This window comes from Trichosurus vulpecula, chromosome 8 (assembly GCF_011100635.1).
Source record: "Trichosurus vulpecula isolate mTriVul1 chromosome 8, mTriVul1.pri, whole genome shotgun sequence".
Taxonomy (NCBI): domain Eukaryota; kingdom Metazoa; phylum Chordata; class Mammalia; order Diprotodontia; family Phalangeridae; genus Trichosurus; species Trichosurus vulpecula.
Window position 1 is genome coordinate 197406387 of NC_050580.1, and position 13033 is coordinate 197419419.

Consider the following 13033-nt stretch of genomic DNA (forward strand, 5'->3'; position numbering starts at 1 on the left):
TTGATCTTCAAAAATAAGTTTTCTTGATCAATTTTTAAAAAGGATTTCATGTCTACGACTTAATTTTTTGAAAACTCCAATGGCATATAAAGTAGCAATAAGTTATTAGTGAGATATGTTAATACAAACACTATAAATGACATACAAATTAGCAATATGTTATTAGAAGTAAATATTTATTAGCAATAAACTAGACAACGAAGAGCACCTAAAACAAATTTATATCCCTAATACTGTATTTTATTATCTTCTAAAAAATTACTCTGTAATGTGAAATCTCTATGGGCATTAGAGAGTGACTATAAAAGGAAGGAGCCTAGGTTAAAAGCTTAATTACTACTTATCTTTTAGAGAAAAAAGCACTAGTTCTTTCATATGACTTTCTTTTTTAAAAGAAAATTTAATTATGAAGTTAATATTGACAAATGTGAACATTTCAATATACAAAGAACAGAAAAAATTGTATATGAAACTTCAAGCTTGTTACATAGTTTCTTTAAATAAAAACCAGGTATATTCAACTTTGTACAGCAATAACAAAACTGTCTTGCTTAAATAAGCTGCTTCTGTGTATTTTTTAATTTCACTGAATTCTCTTTTCTTTTTTCTTTCACCTCTACCAGTACCTACACACTCTACTCCCTACCCCCAAACAGATGCCCTTCATTGTAGCAAACCTAGGATTTGCTTTCCAGCAGGAACGTATGCCTACGTAATGATCTTGAATGATTAGAAGAGACAGCACATAGTGAATTCTCTAAGCTAATAGATGATGTTAAATCTTCCATGTAGGGAAATACCAGGCTGAAGGTATAAACTTCAGGAATATGTCACAAAGTGGCATGAATGATCCTAAAAGTTGAAGATTAATCTAGGCAAGTATAAATTACCTTGGAAAAAATAATTTAAATTATACTTCTAGGATAATAAGATTCAGAGCTATCAGCTGTGGACCAACTAAAGCCATCATACAATCACCATTTCCTAAAGACAGCACCTGGCTTTCACGTATGGATAAACTACAAAGATGAGCAGTCAGTACTGTCTGTAAGGGTGAAGGTTAAGCAGAGTATGAGTGACATTTACAAAATCATGAATGGGATAGAGAGGGTGAATATGGACTTGTTAATCAGATTCCAGAACACTAGAACCAGGGTTCCCTCTCGAACCTTAGAAAAGATAGCTTTAAGGCAAACAAAAGGAAGCACTGCTTTATAAAATAGGTAATAAGGGTAAAGAAACCATTACCTCAAGAAGTGCAAAATGAAAATATAACTAGGTTAAGCTGCTGTTTAGATAAATTCATGGATGATAAATCCATAACAGTACAATAAAGGGAAGTAACCTTTGGGGGTAAATGTCATGGACAACAATTACTATGCTTTCTCACAAAGTGTCCTTTGGTGTCAGCAAAAGAGACAGACCCCTGGGTAGGATGGACTGCTACTCTAATCGATTAAAGTGAAGCATTTCTTATACTCATATGTCAGGGGAAAGGGGGCAGTCATACTTTGAAGTAGCAGCTGGAGACTTCAAGCAGGGAAGGCAGAACAGGTACAGTTGCTCCCCTGTAAGAGTAACCCTTCTTCCCACCTCTCAGCTTGTGCTCTGTAGCCTACAAGGCAAAAATAAAATCCAGGACCAGTATTTCAGGGGGAAAAATACCCTGAAACGAAAACAATATCACTTTCTCCTCTGCAGTTTATGGAAGAAAATGCAGCCTTTTCCTGAATTCTTATACATCAAACTATTTTAATTATCTCCCTTGTGACAAGTACAGAGGAAATAATGCTTTCATATTCAATCACCTAGTCTAATTTGTTAATTTGCTGATATTAACAAAATCTCTTTATGCTTTTTGAGAAAAATTGCACAAGAAGATAAGGCTTGGAGAGGTTACCATCTAAGCCAATGTTGGGAATAACTACATCAGTGAGACCACGGACCCACCGAAGTGACAAAATCTTCCTCACTCTAAGCCTGCAGACCTTAGAAGAGATGACCTCCTATATCAAAATCTTTAATAGTCTTCTCAAATCAGGGAATGTATGATCCATATCAGCACCAATCATGCTTCAGATACTTTGTGACAGACTGAGAAATCAATGCTGCTAATAAACAGTATGAAGTGGGGGATCCTGGAGGATAGAGAAGTCAGACAGCTCTTCAGTTACTCCTACGGCAAACCATCAAGGTATGCTGTATGAACTTAAATACAATGAACTCCACTAATTTGAAATAATTGGAGCCCATCAGAATTTGTGAAAAGTCTGACCTAGGGGCAGCTAGATGGTGCAGTGAGTAGAGCAGCTGCCCTGGAGTCAGGAGGACCTGAGTTCAAATGTGGCCTCAGACACTTGACACACTTATTAGCTGTGTGACCTTGGGCAGGTCACTTAACCCCAATTGCCCTGCCTTGCCCCCTCCAAAAAAAAAAAGAAAGAAAAGTCTGACCTATAATTTTCAAATAAATTAAATTTTGTTACTAAATATCTTAAATAACTAGAGGTAGACTAACAAACTGTTATCTAGTAAGGGTCCTCGAGGAATCTGCCCTAATGAATAGAAATTCTGATTATTATTACTACCACCAGTAATAATTAATGACTATAATTTTATATTTGTATCGTGGCATTTTTATACAAATCACCTCTCTCTGCAAATGGGTACTTCTAAAATGAATATGCTTTGCTTTACCATTTTCTTACCTAGCTGAAACATACTTACTGGCAATCCTGTCTGTGCTATCAATTTACTTAATAAGCTTTTTATCCTAACTAGTGTAAAAGTAAAGTTCAGCTTGGCAGTTCTTCCAAATCATTAAAACCATAAAATAAGGAGATTGAGTTAATTGAGGCTGAATTAATGAACTTTGACTGTACTGTGAATCTCCAAATATTAGATACAACCACACTCAAATTTAATATTAAAAAATCCCTAAACAAAATAGAAATAATTTCGTGCATTACCCACAACGTTTTTTTTTCCTCCACTAGTGAAGATAATAAAAAGTTGAATTTAAATGCCAAAGAGTCCTGGTAATTCAAATCCCAGTAGCTTTCATTATCATAGACATATTATGCCATAATTTAACAAATACCTCTGGAAACTTAGAAATTAAGACAGTTTTATTTTCCTAGGTCAACAAACTAGCAACAATAAATTAGATGAAGAAAAATAAAATAGAAACAGAGAAGTTCCATTCCCTCCTAGGTCTCATTTATGCATATTTATGCTATCACTATCATCATATTGGGCACTAAACAGACATGGCCCCTGCCTTCTAGGAGCCTTAAGACACAAAATAGATGACCAACATAAAAAGCTCAATGAAGCAGACAACTAGTTAGTTATACATGAGAATAAATTTAGGCATGAGAAAAAACAAAGTCCACACTAAGAGCTGGTAAATGTGTTCAATGGAGATAGAATGTAAGACATAAGGGAAGTGGAGCTGGGGTGGAACACAACTGCTTAGGAAAGATGGGAAGGTGAAGGAAACATGGGGTATGGAACTTCAAATGCAATCTTCACATCTTAGACTATCTTTGGTTCTTCTAAGGCTCAGTACAAAGACAACCTCCAGAAGGCTTTTCTTAACCTCCCCAGCTGTGAAAGCCTTTCCTATAAAAATCATCTCGTATCTATTTTGTTTATGCCATACATGTAGCCTCTCCTGGATAAACTATAAAATCCCACGCTGATTAAGGTAAAAAAAAAGGATCTAATTGAGCACAGCAGTATGGTCTAGTGAATTCAAAAGTCCCTACAGTCAAAAGATCTGGGTTCAAGTTTGAGCTTTGCTACTTACTATTTATGTTAACCTAAGTTCAAATCCAGCTTCAGACACTTACTAGCTGTGTGACTTTGCTGCATCAGTTTCCTCAAGGGAAATGAAGATCAAAATTGCACCTACATCCCTGGGTTGCTGTATTTGTACTTGGCACGGTACCTGGTACACAGCAGGTGCTCAGTAAATACTTGTTTCCATCTTTCCTTTTTTGCCCTAAACCCATCATCCTGTGACTAGGGAGCATACACTTCTAAAACAGAGGTCAAGGTATAAATTGTGGGAAACTAAGAGATTAATTCAGCACCTTAAAGGGCAGAGAAAAGAAGAAGAAAAGAATAACAGCTATCTTCCTTTGAACATAAACCAAAAGGGAGAGGTGAGTAGGTTGTTTGAATCCCTTCGTTAAGTTTACTTTAGAAAAGAACTGTTGCTGGGCAGGGGGGATACCACCAACTAAGCCTGCTACATGAGAGGGTTGGTTTTAAATGAAAGAGTCATTAAAATATAAAGAACAAGCAAATATCAGGAGGTAAAAATACTGGAATGGACAACTACAGGATATACACAGGAGGTTTCCAAATTGTTTGAGAAAAAAAGAGTGCTCTGATACACTGAGATGGAAGCCAGGAAGTTTACTGAGGAGAAAGGACCACTGAAGCAATGACATACTTTAGAGCCAATAAAAAAGAATTATATTATTTGTACAGAGGAGAATGAACAAAAGCAGAAAAATGCCAGAGTTATAGATAGATGCCCTTTCCCTAATAAATACACTGAGCTGAGGGAAGCTAGTTATTAACTCTAGGGAAACATGGAGGTCAGTGAGAGCTAAGGGACAGTCTGCTGAAAAGAAGGTGCTAAGAAGCACGCAGTTTTTACACCATCTGTAGACATTAGTGGCATGGCAGAAAAAGTCTGGACTCAGTGTTATCAGGCTTGGGTTTGCTCAGATCTCAGCCCGAGTTGGAATCCCAGCTCTGCTACACTTAGGACTTGTAGAACCTTTGACAAGTGTGAGCTCTCACTTCTTCTCATCTATAAAATGAGGATATTACATTTGATGATCACTAAAGTCCCTTTCAGCTCTTAGACCTACAATCCTATGAATTACTGTACACACTGTGAATATGATATTTCTTTCAATGACACATTAGTGAAGCACTTGCTTTTATATAAGATTTTGTTTTACAGAAACAGATTATTAATATCTTAGGGGAGCAACTTGGATTTCAAGCTTAATTCACAAATAAAACATTCTTCTATCTATAAAAAAGTAAACTCATACCAGCTAATAGCTAAATCAAATCAGCATAAATAGAACACCAAACCCATTACATACCATAAAGGGTCAACCCATCTGGATAGCTCTTAATTTTCCTTTATCCTTTGTATTGAACCTACCTAAGGACACATTAAGTAGTGAGTAATCCAGGCATGTAAAAGAGTACTCTACTCCTAAAGACCCAAAGTCATGAGTGGGAGCCATCACAAAGCATATACCTTAGACATAGTAGATCGATGGTGAGGGAGCAAAAAGAGGCAAGACTCTGTAGCTGACATGTCAGAGGATAAGGAACTTAATTTTTTTAAGTGATTTATTCTAAGAAAACTGATGTAGAGATCAGCAGATAAGAAAACTTCTGACCTGACAGATCATGAAAAATATATTTATGAAGGCAGTAATCTGCATACAGGGAGGAAAGTAAAGAAACTGCTGCTATTCCGGGATCCTCAACATATCAACCAATAGCTATAAAGTGATTCAAGCTGTACCATGCAGGTCATTAGACATGGGATCATCCTCTGACAGAAATACGGGCAGGGAAAACTAGAGAGCCTCAGCCTATGTCACCCAGAAGTCACTCCTCAGGAATGTCACTGGCTAGCACTCCTGCAAAGGACTGACAAGCCACCTTCTTGTATTATCTTCAAGTCACCAGGACAGGAATTATCTCTGGAAAAGATAGGGATTATACAGATTGAGAAGCTTTATTCTGTCTAAGAATAGGGAGAGACTAAAAGAGTCAGACAGCTTGCTCTCCTTTTTCCTCATGAGTTAGAGGTTTGCTCACCAATTACAAACTGAATCTTAAACTAGCTGATGACACGTCTCTGATCAGGTACACTGGCTTATCCCATTCGAGTAATAGTTGGTGCTAATCCATGCCTCTTCTCTTATTCAGTTCCCAGCACAGAGGTGATTAATTAGCATTAGGAGTATTGCTGATCATGGAATAGATTACAACCTTGGAGTCATTGGCATCATTCTCTAACAAAATAAGCTAAGCAACATTGACAGCCAAGCAACCAAGAAGTTTGGCAAGAGAAATTATAAGACTTCCATAGAATATATGAAACCCCTCTCCATTTAACAGAATAGAATACCAAACTTAAGGAACAGATGAAGTAAAAAAAAAGTCAGTTTATAATGAGAACAGGTTTTTTTTGACCTACACAATCTTAGTATTCCAGGATATAATTTTTTTCATAATATTATCATCATATGGAGTACCAAGATCTTGTCACTATATGTAATTTCCTTCAGTTTAATGCTTAGTAAATTTCTGAGCTCAAAAAGAATCTTAACTTGCTAATAAATAAAAATAAACTCTAAAAAGCCATGAGTTAAATAAGCCATTAGATTGGGAACAGAATAATCAATAGAAGAACAAAGGTCCAATAATGTGTTTTGTCACTGTCCATTATTAGACAGTTGCTAGAAAAAAAGGTTGTTTTTATAATGAGTGGGGAGAGAGAGAGCTACATACCCATGGACTAAGATGTATGCCAGAGACAAAGTCAAGAACTGCCATTCTTTAAAAGTGAAATATTAAGACTCAACATGGATGAGACTTTTTATAACCCATACTACTATGCTATCATTTGGAGATGTCATATTTATGACATAAGGGTGTATATTTCACACACACATACATACATATACACCCTTACGCTAAATGGATACAAGACCAACAAGAATTCCTGGAAAAGTTAAAGAAAGAGATGAGAGTGGCAGAGGAAAAACTGGAGAAAGAATGATGCAAGAAATCAGAAAAAAAAGTATTTAAAAATTAATTCTGTGAAAAAAGAGTTTCATGATAATAAAGAGTTTAGAAAATCCTGTTTCTAAGGAATAGAATGCTTCTGTCAATCCATTCTACCTCATCCATACAAATTCAACATCAGAACCCCCAAAGTTCAAAATTCCAAGCAAGATAACGTGCTGTGTACCATAGGATCCTATAGTATGTTATCTAGCCTCTGATAACCTTACTTCCAAAAGAAAATTGCCAAAGAGGACCACACTTACTTACACATTTTGCCTTCACCCCAAGTGAAATCAGTTAATTCAATTAATGATTAAGATTCAAATGAAGGCATAGAAAATGAGGCTACAAGATTAGAGGTATATAAAATAATGTGTCTTACCTTGCAGTTTCTTCAACACAGCAACTTCCATTTTCAGAACTTGTTTGGGTTGTTGAGCTGATTCTACTTTCAATGCAACATTTTCCCTGGTGAGCAAGTCCAAGGCGTCGTAAATTTCTCCAAAGCCCCCACCCCCTATTTTTCTCAACTGCATAGGGAATAAAAGCATAAAAGGGGGAAGGAGAAAGAGAGGGGAAAAAAATGTTACTGGCAGACCACGTACTTGAAAATCAAACTAAAATTTTTAGATTCTTCTTTGAATTTCGAAGATCATACATATAGCTAATTTTATTATACTTTTGTGTAATGAAAGAATATAATGTGAAAAGTACAATGGTATAAAAATTCTGCATATTGAGAAAAGAAATAAAAATCTTATTGACACCATAAAAAAGATCCACTTTATCCCCTCTTGTGTTTTCCTGTAAGTAATTGTATGCCTTAAGATGCAGATACAGCTTCTAATGTGGCCTGTAGTTTGCATAAGAAATGACCCTGACAGTATATAGTGTCCAAAAATATCATTTCCCCAATCCCATTCAAAAGATAGATATATTACTGCTACAGTCCACTGTATATTTTGTACTCAAACTATTCAGAGGGAACTCTGAACAAGGCAAATTAATCTTTTATCAAGTTCTTCACAGTTTTTAATAATTTAACCAGCTCTAACTATATCCAAATTTCTCCAATTGAAAGGGTCAAGACTTATTGGGGAATTGCAATAAAATTATGAGTGTAAATTAGAAAATTGAACCATAAACCTCTAAACAGTAGTTGCTGGTGAAACATAGTAGGCTCCATAATTCAATAGGTCAACTTTCCGTCATATACCAAACATCAAGGCCTCCACTTGTCACTAACCAAAGTTTTAGGAGTTGATACCAAGGAGAAGAGAATATCAAAGTTCCAAAGGGAAACAACTACATTTAAAGGGCAAGAGATCAGTGATGAACCAGAAGTGGAAACTGAGGAACACTCAAACAAAAAGAAAATCAGGAGATTGCAGTGTCACTGAAAAAAATCATTGAGACAGTATCCAGGAGGAGGCGTAATCAATAGCTACAGAAAGGCCAAAGAGGATGAGGACACAGAAAAGGCCAATGACTTTAATAGTTAAGAGATCACCAGTAACCTCTGAGAGAAATTTCAATAGTCATAGTGTTGGAAGCTAGATTAAAAGAGTTCAAGAAATGAGTTTGGTGGTATATGAGGGATTTTTTATATTACTTATTATATATTATAATATATAAGATATACTAGTATTATATATTTATATTTTAATAATAATCATATATGATATATTATAAAAGGACTGTCTAGGAGTATAATTATGAAAAAGACTACAAGGCAACAGTATGAGGGGATGGCAGAGTGAAGTGAAAGCTTAAGATTTTTAAGCATGTTTGTAAATAAGTTGGGAAGGTGCCATAGACTTTAAGAAATTAAGAGACAGGAAATAACCCACCTATAGGGCAAGCTTCCAAGGGAAGAGGGGTTTAAGAATAGACTCTGCCCCTGGACTTGAAACAGGGCTGGGCATTTCACCTAAAGCAGATCTGATTGTAGTAGACTCAGCCCTGGGTCCAGGCTAGCAGCAAGGGGCTTCCCGGAGGGCCTAAGACCTCAGACTTAGTGATAGGCTAAGAAAAAGGCTAGGCTAACAACACAGTGTTGTTGCTCAGAGTAAAAAGGGACAAAAAGCATAAATAATGTTGAGAGAGAAGGGGGGGAAAGAGGGAGGGAAGAAGAGAGAGAGAGTGTGTGTAATGGCAAGCAAAGTGGGACTTTTTGTTGTCTTTTGGAGTGCTTCTCAGCACTGAGGCAATCAAATGCCTTTGAATGGGTCTTGTCTTTGTTTTTAGGAAGGCCCACAATCTTTTGCTAGTTAGGTCACGAGTGGTGTGAAACCCTCGAGAGGTGTGAAGTGCTCTGACCCTGAAGAAGTATATGAATACTCTGATGTTAGCATTTTGTTTGGGGCTCACTCACTGGAAGAGTGTTGGTGTGGAGACTCTGGGTAGCTGTTAAGGAGCCCCCTGGTTTTGAAAACCCAGGTGTTGGTGCTTCTCTCTCTGGTAACTGTGTATGTGTTGCTATGGTCATACAGAAACCTGTCTGTTGTTCTGTTTATATAATTCCTGCTTGCAATTTGTTTGTATTTGCTCTGAAAGTTCAGGGTGCTGACTTTTCCCCCTGAACTAAGTGAATGATATATGTATGTTTAATTGAAATAAGATTGTTAACCCCTTAAAGTTGCTGTCCTTAGAAAAGCAGATCGAAAGAACCTCTGCTATTAGCTCTCCCATGTGCTGGTGTTACTGGCCTTACACCTCCACAGCAGCTGCTAGCAGCATTGTTGTTACAGAGACACACAGAGAGGGAGGGAGGGAGGGGGAGAGAGAGAGAGAGAGACAGACACACACAGCAACAGACAGAGAGAGAGAAGGAGGGAGAGAGAGAACATTGACAAAGAAGCTGGTAAGTAATCACAAGGATCTACAGTGGGTGATAGAAATACAGATGGAGTGACTCGCAAATGAGGAAAGGTTTCTGAGTGATAGCAAAGAGAGGGTCTGAAAGTAACAGTGGAGGAGTGAGCTCTATGCCAATTCCTCCTCCTGGCCTAGTGTGTCAGGGAACATGGGAGAAGTAGCAGTCAGAACTGAAGGAGGCAGCAAAAGAGAAGCTGTCTGTCTGGAGAAAGCCAAGTTTCCATGAGCACCAGAAGATGAAAAGAGTGGAAAAGGAAAAAGTGAAAGATGACAGGGAGTTTGTGAATGATAGGATGGGGGTTCCAAAGAGTACAGTGAAGGGAAGGTTGGAGGAGGACAGGAATTGGGGAAGCATGAGGCTGAGTTGGGTAGAGATAGGAGGACTGGAAGAGGCAGCAGGGGAAAAATTTTTCCCAGATGTGGAACGGAAAAAATTCAAGAACCATTCAGCAAAATATAGACTGTGCTCTATTCTGCATTGTGCCTACCCAATAGAAGCTAGCTTAAATTCAGTAGTCCAACAGAACCATGGAACAAGTTAATTCTACAAGTTCTCAACTGTCAAAACACCACAGAAATCAACCTAAGTCCAATTCAACAAATATTGATGAAATATGAACTATCTGGCCAGACTGTCAGTTCAGTCTAGCTGGAACATGCTAAAATGTCTTTCAGAGATGATCAACGGTCTAACAAAACACAATGCCATCCTCTTATGTAGTCTTGGCCCTGTGCACAGTTAAGCAAAAAGTCCCCTTATTAGGAGTAGAATTGATGGCTACAATGTTCCAGAGCACAGAAGAATCCTTAAGAGAAGCAATGTGATGTAGTGGAAATCATGCTGAGCTGGGAGCCAGGAGAGACTTGGATTCAAATCCTCTCAGACACTTATTAGCCACGTAACCATACGCAAGCTGCTTTTTAATTTCTCTGAATCTTAGTTTCTTCATCTGTAAAATGGGGATAGTAAGAGTGCTGGAGTGGTATGGTGGGTAGATAACTGGCCTTGGGTTCAAGTCCTCAACATAAGGATTGTTTAACCCTATGCAGGTCTTTTTTTTCTCTTAGTTTTCCCAGAATCACCCTAAGCGTAAGCTATAGAATGGTTTCTGGTCCGTGTTAGTTGAGGGAATTTCCTTATCCTAAAGAATAAGGACTGGACCTATGATTTCACCAGGATAGGGGCCTCAGAGTGAGGAAACTCCTTCTAAACATGTAGGTCAGCAGCTTCTCTGCACTTTACAGTTTTAGAGACTTACCTAGAGGACTGAGAAGTTAAGTGATTTACTGAAGATGACAGAGCCAGTATGTGTCAGAGGCAGGACTTATCCTGGCTCCAAGACTGTCTACAAAGATGAAAGCACAGACTAGACCCTACCCCCAGCCCCAAATAGCACCTTTCTTACAGAGCTGTTGAAGCCATGGATCAAAGAAGAATGTACATAAAACACTCATCAAACCCTAAAACACCATACAAAAGTTAGCTGTTATTATCCCTTAGGAGGAAGAGATGTGCTTTCAGCGGGACAAATGTAACCCTGAAGAAATATGGTAAAGGACTTCATTTAATAAATACCACCACCAGCAAACCATGAAAAGTTCTACTTGATTCACTATGCTATGTACTGGAGAAAAGAACAAATTTCTAACACAAGGTCCCTGCCCTCATAAAATGCAGTCTGACAAGGGAATAAGACACAAAGTTAAGTATAATACAGAATATAGCATTTTAGTGAGGTACGAAACAAAATGCTATATGAGGTACAAAGGCAAAGATTATTGTTTACAGGGGAAATCAGGAAAGGCTTCAGGGAAGAAGTGGGACTTGAGTTAAGAACTCCAACTCTCTACAATTAAGAAATGACTTAGCCTCTACTTTCAGCTCCTGTATTTCTCGAGATTTCTCTCTCTCTCCTCCCTCCCCGCCTCCTCTCTCTCATATCACCCTACTCCATCATTAAGGATGAGGCAACCCTCCAAATGGATGTACAACCTAAAAAGAAAAGGCAACACTCAAAAAAAATTTAAGGAAAATGGATGTAGGTACTTTCAAAATTATGGCTGGGAGAATTTTTAACCAAATAAGAAATCACAAATACTAAAAATAAACAATTTCAATTACAAAGCTTTTGCATGAATAAAAATCAATGCAGCTAAGAATAAAAAATATAGAATGGGAAAACATCTTTGTATCTAATATTTCTGATAAAGGCCTAACATCCAAAATATATAGGAAAATTAACACAAAAATACAGAATAACAAGAACCATGCCTGATAAATAAGTGATAAAAAGGAATATGAACAGTTCTCAAAATAGGAACTACAAACTGTTTATCCTCTTATGAAAGATTGTTCCAAATTAGCCATCCCTCACCTAAATCCAATTCACTTGCATGTCATAACATCACTGGCCCTCTTCCAGAACAAAGGACAAACAACAACTTCCATATCATTGATAATAAGAAATGCAAATTGAAACTGTAAAGTTTTGTTTCACAGCCATCAAAATTGGCAAAGGAGAAAAAAGTGAAAATAATCAATATTGTAGGGGCAATGGGAAGACAGGCACATTAATACATTTGGTAAAAGCTATGAACTGGGCTCACAATTCTGGAAAACAATTTTGGGGGAAAAAAGTTACTTAGATATCCACACCCTTTGACCCAGAAATTCTACTGCTAGGCACATACCCCAAGGAGGGCAAAGACAGAAAGGTCCCATCTATATCAAAATATACGTAACAGAACCTTTTGTGGTAGCAAAGAACTAGAAATAAAGAGAAGCCCATTGATTGGGAAATGACTAAATAAACTATAGTTCAAAAATGTAATGAAATAATTTGTTGGGTTTCTGTGGGTAGAAAAAGAGACTTGCCAGAATGTCAGAGCACAGACTTTTTTGTAGGCTTAAGTTCTGATCCCTTCCAAAAGAAGTACAAACCACTGGATGGCAGAGTCTTCAGGACTTTAGGGACCCGTGAGACCCACATGGGTTAACTTTGACTCTTACCTCTACCTGCTAAATCCTGTCAATTCCACTCCACATTTGTCCCTTCCTTTCTAAACCTACTGGTACCAACATAATAGATGCTACCTGAACAACTGACAGACCTTCCTACCTAAACTTCACCTTCCTACAATTCCAGCAGTTCTTCATAGTGCTACCCAGATTCATCTTCCTTATACACAGATCAGGTCACTTCATGACACTACTCAAAACAGTTCAACAGTTCCTTCACCAGTCATGGCCCTCCATGATCTGATGCTATCCTACCTTTCTGGCCTTTTCTCACATTCCTTCCATGAACTCTACACT

At 37.5% G+C, this 13033-nt stretch overlaps 1 protein-coding gene across 1 annotated transcript in view; it reads right to left on the reverse strand.

Annotated features, from left to right (window-relative positions):
- The window catches only part of TTBK2 (tau tubulin kinase 2), a 204850-nt gene that overhangs the window by 188240 nt on the left and 3577 nt on the right, over window positions 1-13033 (reverse strand). The window contains exon 2 of the mRNA XM_036735543.1: window positions 7223-7370. Within this exon, the coding sequence (XP_036591438.1) occupies window positions 7223-7370 (148 nt within the window). The remainder of the gene's footprint in view (window positions 1-7222; window positions 7371-13033) is intronic.